Here is a 15,154-nt window from a genome sequence, read left to right as displayed (position 1 = left end):
CCCCCCTCCACGCACACGCACACGCACACAGAAAATGAAATGAAATGAAATGAAAAGAAATACAAACAAACGAAAAAACCCCTCTTTAGTAATGACATTGATCCAGCCGTTCAATGCTTTAGACCCTTCGGCAAGCCCATGTGGCCCGGCCGGGTTACTTGGTCTCTGGACAGGGGCCTGAGCATTCATCCAGAGAGGGAGCTGGACCAGAGGGCCCAGCCCAAGCATGGCGTAAGAGCCCGTCCCGCCCTCTGCTGGTCGAGTAGCGCTAATGCAGGTCACCCTCCTGCAGCCACCTCTGGGGAAGGCAGAAACAGGTGCCCAGACTTGACCTGAGGGGGGAAGGACAAGCAGGGGGCGCGCCGCCTACGAGAAGGCAGGGGCTGAAGGGTGCTCATGGATGCCGACGGACCATTCAGGTCAAGAAGCGTCTGTGCGTGACTGTGTGTTTACGTCCGCAGTCACGCCCAGACAAGCACTCGCCTCCCTCAGACCCTGCTCCCAAGGGCCCCACAGACACGGGGACGAGTCATGCCCTCCCCCGGTAGGGCTAAGCTGTTTGACTGCAGACAGAGGGCATTCTCTCCCTAGGCCCCCACTCTTCACCCTGTTCAGAAGGGCACCCTCGCCCTGGCCCTCAACTTCTTCAACTCCAGCTTCCGGTCTCCCTGATAACTGACCCGTTTATGCAAATCAGTTTCACCTGCCTCAGCCTCAGTGTCCTCTTCCAGAGATGGATTCATGTAACCTGCAAGGTGTCCCTGCTCCCACCACACTGGAAGCCCTCAAGGTGCCATTGGCACCTGGGTCCCCCCTCCCCCCGCCCCCCCCCCCCGCGCCCCACCGCCCCCAAACCCACCCCCCCCTCCCAAGGGAGGGGCCAAACGCTAAGCTGCTTTCTGTAGGTAAGCTGCTTTCTGTAGGGAGATGCCTCCAGGGATATGCCTATAGGGGTGTGTGGGGGGGGGGGCATTTCACAGAAATGCAGTAAACACAAACACGCACACACACAACTGTGCTACATCCACACAGTGGAATACTACGCTGCGGTAAAAAAGTAGGGAAAAGAAGGAATTCTTGCCAGCATGGATGGAACTGGAGAGCATTATGCTAAGTGAAATTAGCCCGTCAGAGAAAAATGAATACCACACGATCTCACTCATTCGTGGAATATAGAGAACAGCATAGACCGACGAACAGGGACAGATCCATACACATCTATACCACCGCTCTCTGACGGGGCTGTTTGACTGCTGGTGGCCTCTGGCGTCCTGGGCTCAGAGCTAAGGTACGAAAGCATACACATTTCATTCACATCCACCTCAGCCTCTGCCTCCCATGACCCCCAAGGGCCGCTACGACCGGGGTGTTTGCGTCTCCGGTCTCCCCCTCCCCCGTCCCGCAAACCTGGCCCCCTTCCTCCCCCCAACCCCCACCCCCCCCACCCCCGCCCTCAGCCCCCCGCACACCCCGCCCGCTCCCTTCAAATGCAAATGGGACCGATGTTTACAACGGTTCATTGCCGAGAGATAGAATCCATTGCAATGAACGAAGAGAAATGAGCACAGAATTAAGAAAGAATAACATAAAGTAAAATAAAACCCCCCAACACTCTTCACGGGTCCCGGGTTGGAGGAGCCTGCCCAAGAGGCGCCGGTCAAGCACCCCAGGCGTCGCAGCCACGTTCGGGAGAGCCTTTCCTTGAGATTGGGCCACCTGCCCCACCCTAAAGTTGGCGTCTCCCAAACAGTGGCGCTTCATTCCTGGGAGCGGCTGATTGGTGGGTCTCTCTGGCTCCTCCCACCACGCTCTGGGGCTATAAAAGCAGGGGCGGCAGCGCCTCGCAGCGTCTATGGTTCGCAGACCTTCTCAGCCCTGGGCGCGTCTGAACGCTGTCTCCGTGTGAACGCTGTCTCGGTCCGAATGCTGTCTCGGTCCGAACGCTGTCTCCGTCCGAACGCTGTCTCCGTCTGAACGCTGTCTCTGTCCGAACGCTGTCTCCCTGTCATTTCGTCTTCCGCGAGGAGTCCGTCCACACCTTTGCGAATCCCTGCGCCTGGACCCCAACATCTGGTGCCCGCTCAGGGCCGGCGTGCTTCCCGCACGGGCTCGATCCGAGGCCGATTCCGGGCCCGCCATGGCCGACAAAGTCAACATGTCTCTGGACGACATCATTAGGCTGAACCGGAGCCAGCGGGGCGGCCGCGGCGGCGGGGGCAGGGACCGAGGCCGGGACCGAGGCCGGGCCGGCTCCCAGGGAGGCCGCAGTGGCGGAGCGCAAACCGCCGCACCAGTGAGCCAGGGCGGCGGGCCGTGCCGGAACCGGGCGGCCCTCGGCCGAGGCAGGAACCGGCCGGCGCCCTACAGCAGGCCGAGACAGCTTCCCGACGCGTGGCCACGCGACCGCTTCCGCAGGGGCTTGGGCAGGGGCGCCGGCCTGGTGACCGGGGGGAAGCTGCTTCTGTCCAACCTGGCCTTCGGAGTGTCCGACGCGGACGTCCAGCAGCTGTTTGCGGAGTTCGGGCCTCTGAAGAAGGCCGGTGTCCACTACGACCGCTCTGGCCGCAGCCTGGGGTCAGCCCACGTGCACTTTGAGCGGAAGGCAGACGCCCTGGAAGCCATGAAACAGTACCACGGCGTGCCTTTGGATGGCCGCCCCCTCAACATCCAGCTCGTCACCTCACAGATACACACGCAGCGCACGCCGGTACAGAGTGGCAACAGAGGCGGGCTGACTACACACCGAGGATCTGGAGGCTTTGGCGGCGGCACGCCGAGTCGCGCCCGCGGAGGCAGCCGGGTTACAGGCAGGGGCACCGGACGCAATTCAAAGCAACAGATCGCTGCGGAGGAGTTGGACGCCCAGCTGGACGCTTACAACTCGATGAGGAGCACCAAAAACCTGGACGCCCAGGTGAGCACTGGCAGCCCGATGAGGGGCACCAAAAAGTTGGACGCCCAGGTGAACAGTGGCAGCGCGATGAGGGGCACCAAGAAGTTGGACGCCCAGCTGGACGCTTACAACGCGATGAGGGGCGCCGAGGAGTTGGACGCCCAGCTGGACGCTTACAACGCGATGAGGAGCACCAAAAAGCTGGACGCCCAGGTGAGCACTGGCAGCCCGATGAGGGGCACCAAAAAGTTGGACGCCCAGCTGAGCACTGCCGGCGCGATGAGGGACACGGAGGAGATGGACGCCCAGAAGGACGCGTACAATGCCATGAGGGGCGCCGAGGAGTTGGACCCCCAGAAGGACGCGTACAACGCGATGAGGGGCGCCGAGCAGCTGGACCCCCAGAAGGACGCTTACAACGCGATGAGGGGCGCCGAGCAGCTGGACCCACAGAAGGACGCTTACAACGCGATGAGGGGCGCCGAGCAGCTGGACCCCCAGAAGGACGCTTACAACGCGATGAGGGGCGCCGAGGAGTTGGAGGACGCCCTGCTGGACGCTTACAACACGGTCATGGACACCGAGGAGTTGGACGCCCAGCTGGACGCTTACAACACGGTCATGGACACCGAGGAGTTGGACGCCCACCTGGACGCTTACGACGCCATGATGGACACCAGCTAAAGCACCACCAAGTCAGTGCGTGCGTGGGTGGTGGAGCTAGGCCTGGAAATCGTCTCGCCGTGCTTCCCGAGGGTGGGCTGGCGGGGACCTGTGGCCCATTGGGGAATTGTTTCTTCTGTTTTGAAATAGGATTTAATTAAAACTCACGCAAAGCGTTTTCTTTAACGTTTATTTTATTAAAAAATTCCGAAAAAGACCTGTGTTGTACCTAGTCATTTTGGGGAAAAATTTTACTGGTTGCTGTTGTGGAGGAGCTGGCGTTTTCACCTTGGCCATAATAAACAGAAATGGGTGCAGCAAAAACAAACAAACAAACAAACAAACAAACAAAAACAACAACAAAAAAACCCTCCAAAAAAAACCACACAAACACACACACACACACACACACACACACACACACAAACACACACACACACACGCACAAACCTCCTTAGAAAACACGCTGATCCAGCCTTTCAACGTTCTGACGCTTCGGCAAGGCCGGATGGCCAGGCCCGAACCTGGTCTCTGGGCGGGGGCCTGGCCATTCATCCACAGAGGGAGGGGGGTGGGGGGGGGGGAGGGGCGGCCGACCAGATGGCCCTGCCCTGACATAGTCTTTGGCTGTGGATTGGGTTGACTGGGGCCGGGGCCGAAGAGCTGGTCCCGCCCTCAGCTGGTCGAGAAGCACCAAAGCAAGCCACCACCTTTCTGCAGCCGGAGCCAGGTGCCGGGACTTAACCGGAGCGGGAAAGGACGAGCAGGGGGCACGCTGTCTGCAAGAAGGCAGGGGCTGAAGGGTGCTCATGGTTTCCGACGGGCCATGCAGACCAAGAAGTGTCCGTGCGTGACTGCGGATTTACACACACACACACACACACACACACACACGCGCGCGCGCGCGCGCGCACACGCACACGCACACGCACACGCAGAAGCACACCCACAACCACACCCACGCACCTCCCCCGGCTCCCCCCCTCCACGCACACGCACACGCACACAGAAAATGAAATGAAATGAAATGAAATGAAATGAAATGAAAAGAAAAACAAACAAACGAAAAAACCCCTCTTTAGTAATGACATTGATCCAGCCGTTCAATGCTTTAGACCCTTCGGCAAGCCCATGTGGCCCGGCCGGGTTACTTGGTCTCTGGACAGGGGCCTGAGCATTCATCCAGAGAGGGAGCTGGACCAGAGGGCCCAGCCCAAGCATGGCGTAAGAGCCCGTCCCGCCCTCTGCTGGTCGAGTAGCGCTAATGCAGGTCACCCTCCTGCAGCCACCTCTGGGGAAGGCAGAAACAGGTGCCCAGACTTGACCTGAGGGGGGAAGGACAAGCAGGGGGCGCGCCGCCTACGAGAAGGCAGGGGCTGAAGGGTGCTCATGGATGCCGACGGACCATTCAGGTCAAGAAGCGTCTGTGCGTGACTGTGTGTTTACGTCCGCAGTCACGCCCAGACAAGCACTCGCCTCCCTCAGACCCTGCTCCCAAGGGCCCCACAGACACGGGGACGAGTCATGCCCTCCCCCGGTAGGGCTAAGCTGTTTGACTGCAGACAGAGGGCATTCTCTCCCTAGGCCCCCACTCTTCACCCTGTTCAGAAGGGCACCCTCGCCCTGGCCCTCAACTTCTTCAACTCCAGCTTCCGGTCTCCCTGATAACTGACCCGTTTATGCAAATCAGTTTCACCTGCCTCAGCCTCAGTGTCCTCTTCCAGAGATGGATTCATGTAACCTGCAAGGTGTCCCTGCTCCCACCACACTGGAAGCCCTCAAGGTGCCATTGGCACCTGGGTCCCCCCTCCCCCCGCCCCCCCCCCCCGCGCCCCACCGCCCCCAAACCCACCCCCCCCTCCCAAGGGAGGGGCCAAACGCTAAGCTGCTTTCTGTAGGTAAGCTGCTTTCTGTAGGGAGATGCCTCCAGGGATATGCCTATAGGGGTGTGTGGGGGGGGGGGCATTTCACAGAAATGCAGTAAACACAAACACGCACACACACAACTGTGCTACATCCACACAGTGGAATACTACGCTGCGGTAAAAAAGTAGGGAAAAGAAGGAATTCTTGCCAGCATGGATGGAACTGGAGAGCATTATGCTAAGTGAAATTAGCCCGTCAGAGAAAAATGAATACCACACGATCTCACTCATTCGTGGAATATAGAGAACAGCATAGACCGACGAACAGGGACAGATCCATACACATCTATACCACCGCTCTCTGACGGGGCTGTTTGACTGCTGGTGGCCTCTGGCGTCCTGGGCTCAGAGCTAAGGTACGAAAGCATACACATTTCATTCACATCCACCTCAGCCTCTGCCTCCCATGACCCCCAAGGGCCGCTACGACCGGGGTGTTTGCGTCTCCGGTCTCCCCCTCCCCCGTCCCGCAAACCTGGCCCCCTTCCTCCCCCCAACCCCCACCCCCCCCACCCCCGCCCTCAGCCCCCCGCACACCCCGCCCGCTCCCTTCAAATGCAAATGGGACCGATGTTTACAACGGTTCATTGCCGAGAGATAGAATCCATTGCAATGAACGAAGAGAAATGAGCACAGAATTAAGAAAGAATAACATAAAGTAAAATAAAACCCCCCAACACTCTTCACGGGTCCCGGGTTGGAGGAGCCTGCCCAAGAGGCGCCGGTCAAGCACCCCAGGCGTCGCAGCCACGTTCGGGAGAGCCTTTCCTTGAGATTGGGCCACCTGCCCCACCCTAAAGTTGGCGTCTCCCAAACAGTGGCGCTTCATTCCTGGGAGCGGCTGATTGGTGGGTCTCTCTGGCTCCTCCCACCACGCTCTGGGGCTATAAAAGCAGGGGCGGCAGCGCCTCGCAGCGTCTATGGTTCGCAGACCTTCTCAGCCCTGGGCGCGTCTGAACGCTGTCTCCGTGTGAACGCTGTCTCGGTCCGAATGCTGTCTCGGTCCGAACGCTGTCTCCGTCCGAACGCTGTCTCCGTCTGAACGCTGTCTCTGTCCGAACGCTGTCTCCCTGTCATTTCGTCTTCCGCGAGGAGTCCGTCCACACCTTTGCGAATCCCTGCGCCTGGACCCCAACATCTGGTGCCCGCTCAGGGCCGGCGTGCTTCCCGCACGGGCTCGATCCGAGGCCGATTCCGGGCCCGCCATGGCCGACAAAGTCAACATGTCTCTGGACGACATCATTAGGCTGAACCGGAGCCAGCGGGGCGGCCGCGGCGGCGGGGGCAGGGACCGAGGCCGGGACCGAGGCCGGGCCGGCTCCCAGGGAGGCCGCAGTGGCGGAGCGCAAACCGCCGCACCAGTGAGCCAGGGCGGCGGGCCGTGCAGGAACCGGGCGGCCCTCGGCCGAGGCAGGAACCGGCCGGCGCCCTACAGCAGGCCGAGACAGCTTCCCGACGCGTGGCCACGCGACCGCTTCCGCAGGGGCTTGGGCAGGGGCGCCGGCCTGGTGACCGGGGGGAAGCTGCTTCTGTCCAACCTGGCCTTCGGAGTGTCCGACGCGGACGTCCAGCAGCTGTTTGCGGAGTTCGGGCCTCTGAAGAAGGCCGGTGTCCACTACGACCGCTCTGGCCGCAGCCTGGGGTCAGCCCACGTGCACTTTGAGCGGAAGGCAGACGCCCTGGAAGCCATGAAACAGTACCACGGCGTGCCTTTGGATGGCCGCCCCCTCAACATCCAGCTCGTCACCTCACAGATACACACGCAGCGCAGGCCGGTACAGAGTGGCAACAGAGGCGGGCTGACTACACACCGAGGATCTGGAGGCTTTGGCGGCGGCACGCCGAGTCGCGCCCGCGGAGGCAGCCGGGTTACAGGCAGGGGCACCGGACGCAATTCAAAGCAACAGATCGCTGCGGAGGAGTTGGACGCCCAGCTGGACGCTTACAACTCGATGAGGAGCACCAAAAACCTGGACGCCCAGGTGAGCACTGGCAGCCCGATGAGGGGCACCAAAAAGTTGGACGCCCAGGTGAACAGTGGCAGCGCGATGAGGGGCACCAAGAAGTTGGACGCCCAGCTGGACGCTTACAACGCGATGAGGGGCGCCGAGGAGTTGGACGCCCAGCTGGACGCTTACAACGCGATGAGGAGCACCAAAAAGCTGGACGCCCAGGTGAGCACTGGCAGCCCGATGAGGGGCACCAAAAAGTTGGACGCCCAGCTGAGCACTGCCGGCGCGATGAGGGACACGGAGGAGATGGACGCCCAGAAGGACGCGTACAATGCCATGAGGGGCGCCGAGGAGTTGGACCCCCAGAAGGACGCGTACAATGTGATGAGGGGCGCCGAGCAGCTGGACCCCCAGAAGGACGCTTACAACGCGATGAGGGGCGCCGAGCAGCTGGACCCACAGAAGGACGCTTACAACGCGATGAGGGGCGCCGAGCAGCTGGACCCCCAGAAGGACGCTTACAACGCGATGAGGGGCGCCGAGGAGTTGGAGGACGCCCTGCTGGACGCTTACAACACGGTCATGGACACCGAGGAGTTGGACGCCCAGCTGGACGCTTACAACACGGTGATGGACACCGAGGAGTTGGACGCCCACCTGGACGCTTACGACGCCATGATGGACACCAGCTAAAGCACCACCAAGTCAGTGCGTGCGTGGGTGGTGGAGCTAGGCCTGGAAATCGTCTCGCCGTGCTTCCCGAGGGTGGGCTGGCGGGGACCTGTGGCCCATTGGGGAATTGTTTCTTCTGTTTTGAAATAGGATTTAATTAAAACTCACGCAAAGCGTTTTCTTTAACGTTTATTTTATTAAAAAATTCCGAAAAAGACCTGTGTTGTACCTAGTCATTTTGGGGAAAAATTTTACTGGTTGCTGTTGTGGAGGAGCTGGCGTTTTCACCTTGGCCATAATAAACAGAAATGGGTGCAGCAAAAACAAACAAACAAACAAACAAACAAACAAAAACAACAACAAAAAAACCCTCCAAAAAAAACCACACAAACACACACACACACACACACACACACACACACACACAAACACACACACACACACGCACAAACCTCCTTAGAAAACACGCTGATCCAGCCTTTCAACGTTCTGACGCTTCGGCAAGGCCGGATGGCCAGGCCCGAACCTGGTCTCTGGGCGGGGGCCTGGCCATTCATCCACAGAGGGAGGGGGGTGGGGGGGGGGGAGGGGCGGCCGACCAGATGGCCCTGCCCTGACATAGTCTTTGGCTGTGGATTGGGTTGACTGGGGCCGGGGCCGAAGAGCTGGTCCCGCCCTCAGCTGGTCGAGAAGCACCAAAGCAAGCCACCACCTTTCTGCAGCCGGAGCCAGGTGCCGGGACTTAACCGGAGCGGGAAAGGACGAGCAGGGGGCACGCTGTCTGCAAGAAGGCAGGGGCTGAAGGGTGCTCATGGTTTCCGACGGGCCATGCAGACCAAGAAGTGTCCGTGCGTGACTGCGGATTTACACACACACACACACACACACACACACACGCGCGCGCGCGCGCGCGCACACGCACACGCACACGCACACGCACACGCACACGCAGAAGCACACCCACAACCACACCCACGCACCTCCCCCGGCTCCCCCCCTCCACGCACACGCACACGCACACAGAAAATGAAATGAAATGAAATGAAAAGAAATACAAACAAACGAAAAAACCCCTCTTTAGTAATGACATTGATCCAGCCGTTCAATGCTTTAGACCCTTCGGCAAGCCCATGTGGCCCGGCCGGGTTACTTGGTCTCTGGACAGGGGCCTGAGCATTCATCCAGAGAGGGAGCTGGACCAGAGGGCCCAGCCCAAGCATGGCGTAAGAGCCCGTCCCGCCCTCTGCTGGTCGAGTAGCGCTAATGCAGGTCACCCTCCTGCAGCCACCTCTGGGGAAGGCAGAAACAGGTGCCCAGACTTGACCTGAGGGGGGAAGGACAAGCAGGGGGCGCGCCGCCTACGAGAAGGCAGGGGCTGAAGGGTGCTCATGGATGCCGACGGACCATTCAGGTCAAGAAGCGTCTGTGCGTGACTGTGTGTTTACGTCCGCAGTCACGCCCAGACAAGCACTCGCCTCCCTCAGACCCTGCTCCCAAGGGCCCCACAGACACGGGGACGAGTCATGCCCTCCCCCGGTAGGGCTAAGCTGTTTGACTGCAGACAGAGGGCATTCTCTCCCTAGGCCCCCACTCTTCACCCTGTTCAGAAGGGCACCCTCGCCCTGGCCCTCAACTTCTTCAACTCCAGCTTCCGGTCTCCCTGATAACTGACCCGTTTATGCAAATCAGTTTCACCTGCATCAGCCTCAGTGTCCTCTTCCAGAGATGGATTCATGTAACCTGCAAGGTGTCCCTGCTCCCACCACACTGGAAGCCCTCAAGGTGCCATTGGCACCTGGGTCCCCCCTCCCCCCGCCCCCCCCCCGCGCCCCACCGCCCCCAAACCCACCCCCCCCTCCCAAGGGAGGGGCCAAACGCTAAGCTGCTTTCTGTAGGTAAGCTGCTTTCTGTAGGGAGATGCCTCCAGGGATATGCCTATAGGGGTGTGGGGGGGGGGGCATTTCACAGAAATGCAGTAAACACAAACACGCACACACACAACTGTGCTACATCCACACAGTGGAATACTACGCTGCGGTAAAAAAGTAGGGAAAAGAAGGAATTCTTGCCAGCATGGATGGAACTGGAGAGCATTATGCTAAGTGAAATTAGCCCGTCAGAGAAAAATGAATACCACACGATCTCACTCATTCGTGGAATATAGAGAACAGCATAGACCGACGAACAGGGACAGATCCATACACATCTATACCACCGCTCTCTGACGGGGCTGTTTGACTGCTGGTGGCCTCTGGCGTCCTGGGCTCAGAGCTAAGGTACGAAAGCATACACATTTCATTCACATCCACCTCAGCCTCTGCCTCCCATGACCCCCAAGGGCCGCTACGACCGGGGTGTTTGCGTCTCCGGTCTCCCCCTCCCCCGTCCCGCAAACCTGGCCCCCTTCCTCCCCCCAACCCCCACCCCCCCCACCCCCGCCCTCAGCCCCCCGCACACCCCGCCCGCTCCCTTCAAATGCAAATGGGACCGATGTTTACAACGGTTCATTGCCGAGAGATAGAATCCATTGCAATGAACGAAGAGAAATGAGCACAGAATTAAGAAAGAATAACATAAAGTAAAATAAAACCCCCCAACACTCTTCACGGGTCCCGGGTTGGAGGAGCCTGCCCAAGAGGCGCCGGTCAAGCACCCCAGGCGTCGCAGCCACGTTCGGGAGAGCCTTTCCTTGAGATTGGGCCACCTGCCCCACCCTAAAGTTGGCGTCTCCCAAACAGTGGCGCTTCATTCCTGGGAGCGGCTGATTGGTGGGTCTCTCTGGCTCCTCCCACCACGCTCTGGGGCTATAAAAGCAGGGGCGGCAGCGCCTCGCAGCGTCTATGGTTCGCAGACCTTCTCAGCCCTGGGCGCGTCTGAACGCTGTCTCCGTGTGAACGCTGTCTCGGTCCGAATGCTGTCTCGGTCCGAACGCTGTCTCCGTCCGAACGCTGTCTCCGTCTGAACGCTGTCTCTGTCCGAACGCTGTCTCCCTGTCATTTCGTCTTCCGCGAGGAGTCCGTCCACACCTTTGCGAATCCCTGCGCCTGGACCCCAACATCTGGTGCCCGCTCAGGGCCGGCGTGCTTCCCGCACGGGCTCGATCCGAGGCCGATTCCGGGCCCGCCATGGCCGACAAAGTCAACATGTCTCTGGACGACATCATTAGGCTGAACCGGAGCCAGCGGGGCGGCCGCGGCGGGGGCAGGGACCGAGGCCGGGACCGAGGCCGGGCCGGCTCCCAGGGAGGCCGCAGTGGCGGAGCGCAAACCGCCGCACCAGTGAGCCAGGGCGGCGGGCCGTGCCGGAACCGGGCGGCCCTCGGCCGAGGCAGGAACCGGCCGGCGCCCTACAGCAGGCCGAGACAGCTTCCCGACGCGTGGCCACGCGACCGCTTCCGCAGGGGCTTGGGCAGGGGCGCCGGCCTGGTGACCGGGGGGAAGCTGCTTCTGTCCAACCTGGCCTTCGGAGTGTCCGACGCGGACGTCCAGCAGCTGTTTGCGGAGTTCGGGCCTCTGAAGAAGGCCGGTGTCCACTACGACCGCTCTGGCCGCAGCCTGGGGTCAGCCCACGTGCACTTTGAGCGGAAGGCAGACGCCCTGGAAGCCATGAAACAGTACCACGGCGTGCCTTTGGATGGCCGCCCCCTCAACATCCAGCTCGTCACCTCACAGATACACACGCAGCGCACGCCGGTACAGAGTGGCAACAGAGGCGGGCTGACTACACACCGAGGATCTGGAGGCTTTGGCGGCGGCACGCCGAGTCGCGCCCGCGGAGGCAGCCGGGTTACAGGCAGGGGCACCGGACGCAATTCAAAGCAACAGATCGCTGCGGAGGAGTTGGACGCCCAGCTGGACGCTTACAACTCGATGAGGAGCACCAAAAACCTGGACGCCCAGGTGAGCACTGGCAGCCCGATGAGGGGCACCAAAAAGTTGGACGCCCAGGTGAACAGTGGCAGCGCGATGAGGGGCACCAAGAAGTTGGACGCCCAGCTGGACGCTTACAACGCGATGAGGGGCGCCGAGGAGTTGGACGCCCAGCTGGACGCTTACAACGCGATGAGGAGCACCAAAAAGCTGGACGCCCAGGTGAGCACTGGCAGCCCGATGAGGGGCACCAAAAAGTTGGACGCCCAGCTGAGCACTGCCGGCGCGATGAGGGACACGGAGGAGATGGACGCCCAGAAGGACGCGTACAATGCCATGAGGGGCGCCGAGGAGTTGGACCCCCAGAAGGACGCGTACAACGCGATGAGGGGCGCCGAGCAGCTGGACCCCCAGAAGGACGCTTACAACGCGATGAGGGGCGCCGAGCAGCTGGACCCACAGAAGGACGCTTACAACGCGATGAGGGGCGCCGAGCAGCTGGACCCCCAGAAGGACGCTTACAACGCGATGAGGGGCGCCGAGGAGTTGGAGGACGCCCTGCTGGACGCTTACAACACGGTCATGGACACCGAGGAGTTGGACGCCCAGCTGGACGCTTACAACACGGTCATGGACACCGAGGAGTTGGACGCCCACCTGGACGCTTACGACGCCATGATGGACACCAGCTAAAGCACCACCAAGTCAGTGCGTGCGTGGGTGGTGGAGCTAGGCCTGGAAATCGTCTCGCCGTGCTTCCCGAGGGTGGGCTGGCGGGGACCTGTGGCCCATTGGGGAATTGTTTCTTCTGTTTTGAAATAGGATTTAATTAAAACTCACGCAAAGCGTTTTCTTTAACGTTTATTTTATTAAAAAATTCCGAAAAAGACCTGTGTTGTACCTAGTCATTTTGGGGAAAAATTTTACTGGTTGCTGTTGTGGAGGAGCTGGCGTTTTCACCTTGGCCATAATAAACAGAAATGGGTGCAGCAAAAACAAACAAACAAACAAACAAACAAACAAAAACAACAACAAAAAAACCCTCCAAAAAAAACCACACAAACACACACACACACACACACACACACACACAAACACACACACACACACGCACAAACCTCCTTAGAAAACACGCTGATCCAGCCTTTCAACGTTCTGACGCTTCGGCAAGGCCGGATGGCCAGGCCCGAACCTGGTCTCTGGGCGGGGGCCTGGCCATTCATCCACAGAGGGAGGGGGGTGGGGGGGGGGGAGGGGCGGCCGACCAGATGGCCCTGCCCTGACATAGTCTTTGGCTGTGGATTGGGTTGACTGGGGCCGGGGCCGAAGAGCTGGTCCCGCCCTCAGCTGGTCGAGAAGCACCAAAGCAAGCCACCACCTTTCTGCAGCCGGAGCCAGGTGCCGGGACTTAACCGGAGCGGGAAAGGACGAGCAGGGGGCACGCTGTCTGCAAGAAGGCAGGGGCTGAAGGGTGCTCATGGTTTCCGACGGGCCATGCAGACCAAGAAGTGTCCGTGCGTGACTGCGGATTTACACACACACACACACACACACACACGCGCGCGCGCGCGCGCGCGCGCGCGCACACGCACACGCACACGCACACGCAGAAGCACACCCACAACCACACCCACGCACCTCCCCCGGCTCCCCCCCTCCACGCACACGCACACGCACACAGAAAATGAAATGAAATGAAATGAAATGAAATGAAATGAAAAGAAAAACAAACAAACGAAAAAACCCCTCTTTAGTAATGACATTGATCCAGCCGTTCAATGCTTTAGACCCTTCGGCAAGCCCATGTGGCCCGGCCGGGTTACTTGGTCTCTGGACAGGGGCCTGAGCATTCATCCAGAGAGGGAGCTGGACCAGAGGGCCCAGCCCAAGCATGGCGTAAGAGCCCGTCCCGCCCTCTGCTGGTCGAGTAGCGCTAATGCAGGTCACCCTCCTGCAGCCACCTCTGGGGAAGGCAGAAACAGGTGCCCAGACTTGACCTGAGGGGGGAAGGACAAGCAGGGGGCGCGCCGCCTACGAGAAGGCAGGGGCTGAAGGGTGCTCATGGATGCCGACGGACCATTCAGGTCAAGAAGCGTCTGTGCGTGACTGTGTGTTTACGTCCGCAGTCACGCCCAGACAAGCACTCGCCTCCCTCAGACCCTGCTCCCAAGGGCCCCACAGACACGGGGACGAGTCATGCCCTCCCCCGGTAGGGCTAAGCTGTTTGACTGCAGACAGAGGGCATTCTCTCCCTAGGCCCCCACTCTTCACCCTGTTCAGAAGGGCACCCTCGCCCTGGCCCTCAACTTCTTCAACTCCAGCTTCCGGTCTCCCTGATAACTGACCCGTTTATGCAAATCAGTTTCACCTGCCTCAGCCTCAGTGTCCTCTTCCAGAGATGGATTCATGTAACCTGCAAGGTGTCCCTGCTCCCACCACACTGGAAGCCCTCAAGGTGCCATTGGCACCTGGGTCCCCCCTCCCCCCGCCCCCCCCCCCCGCGCCCCACCGCCCCCAAACCCACCCCCCCCTCCCAAGGGAGGGGCCAAACGCTAAGCTGCTTTCTGTAGGTAAGCTGCTTTCTGTAGGGAGATGCCTCCAGGGATATGCCTATAGGGGTGTGGGGGTGGGGGGTGGGGGGGCATTTCACAGAAATGCAGTAAACACAAACACGCACACACACAACTGTGCTACATCCACACAGTGGAATACTACGCTGCGGTAAAAAAGTAGGGAAAAGAAGGAATTCTTGCCAGCATGGATGGAACTGGAGAGCATTATGCTAAGTGAAATTAGCCCGTCAGAGAAAAATGAATACCACACGATCTCACTCATTCGTGGAATATAGAGAACAGCATAGACCGACGAACAGGGACAGATCCATACACATCTATACCACCGCTCTCTGACGGGGCTGTTTGACTGCTGGTGGCCTCTGGCGTCCTGGGCTCAGAGCTAAGGTACGAAAGCATACACATTTCATTCACATCCACCTCAGCCTCTGCCTCCCATGACCCCCAAGGGCCGCTACGACCGGGGTGTTTGCGTCTCCGGTCTCCCCCTCCCCCCTCCCGCAAACCTGGCCCCCTTTCTCCCCCCAACCCCCACCCCCCCCACCCCCGCCCTCAGCCCCCCGCACACCCCGCCCGCTCCCTTCAAATGCAAATGGGACCGATGTTT

The 15,154-nt window shown here is 60.1% G+C and overlaps 3 protein-coding genes across 3 annotated transcripts; all 3 read left to right on the top strand.

The window, feature by feature from the left end:
• Positions 1-2,137: 2,137 nt before the first annotated feature.
• Positions 2,138-2,917, top strand: LOC308519287 (THO complex subunit 4-like; the record flags this gene model as incomplete). Its single annotated transcript, XM_081091272.1, has 1 exon — positions 2,138-2,917. A coding segment is annotated over one exon (780 nt), but the record flags the coding sequence as incomplete, so codon positions are not given.
• A 3,760-nt stretch (positions 2,918-6,677) lies between these two features.
• On the top strand, positions 6,678-7,466 carry LOC308519286 (THO complex subunit 4-like; the record flags this gene model as incomplete). The annotated part of the gene is made up of 1 exon (XM_081091271.1): positions 6,678-7,466. A coding segment is annotated over exon 1 (780 nt), but the record flags the coding sequence as incomplete, so codon positions are not given.
• A 3,755-nt stretch (positions 7,467-11,221) lies between these two features.
• On the top strand, positions 11,222-12,007 carry LOC308519285 (THO complex subunit 4-like; the record flags this gene model as incomplete). The annotated part of the gene is made up of 1 exon (XM_081091270.1): positions 11,222-12,007. A coding segment is annotated over exon 1 (777 nt), but the record flags the coding sequence as incomplete, so codon positions are not given.
• Positions 12,008-15,154: the final 3,147 nt, after the last annotated feature.

This window comes from Myotis nattereri (genome assembly GCF_964212035.1).
Source record: "Myotis nattereri genome assembly, chromosome: 5".
NCBI classification, from domain to species: Eukaryota; Metazoa; Chordata; class Mammalia; order Chiroptera; family Vespertilionidae; genus Myotis; species Myotis nattereri.
The sequence above is the reverse complement of the archived record's forward strand: the minus strand, read 5'-3'. Positions and strand labels throughout refer to the sequence as shown.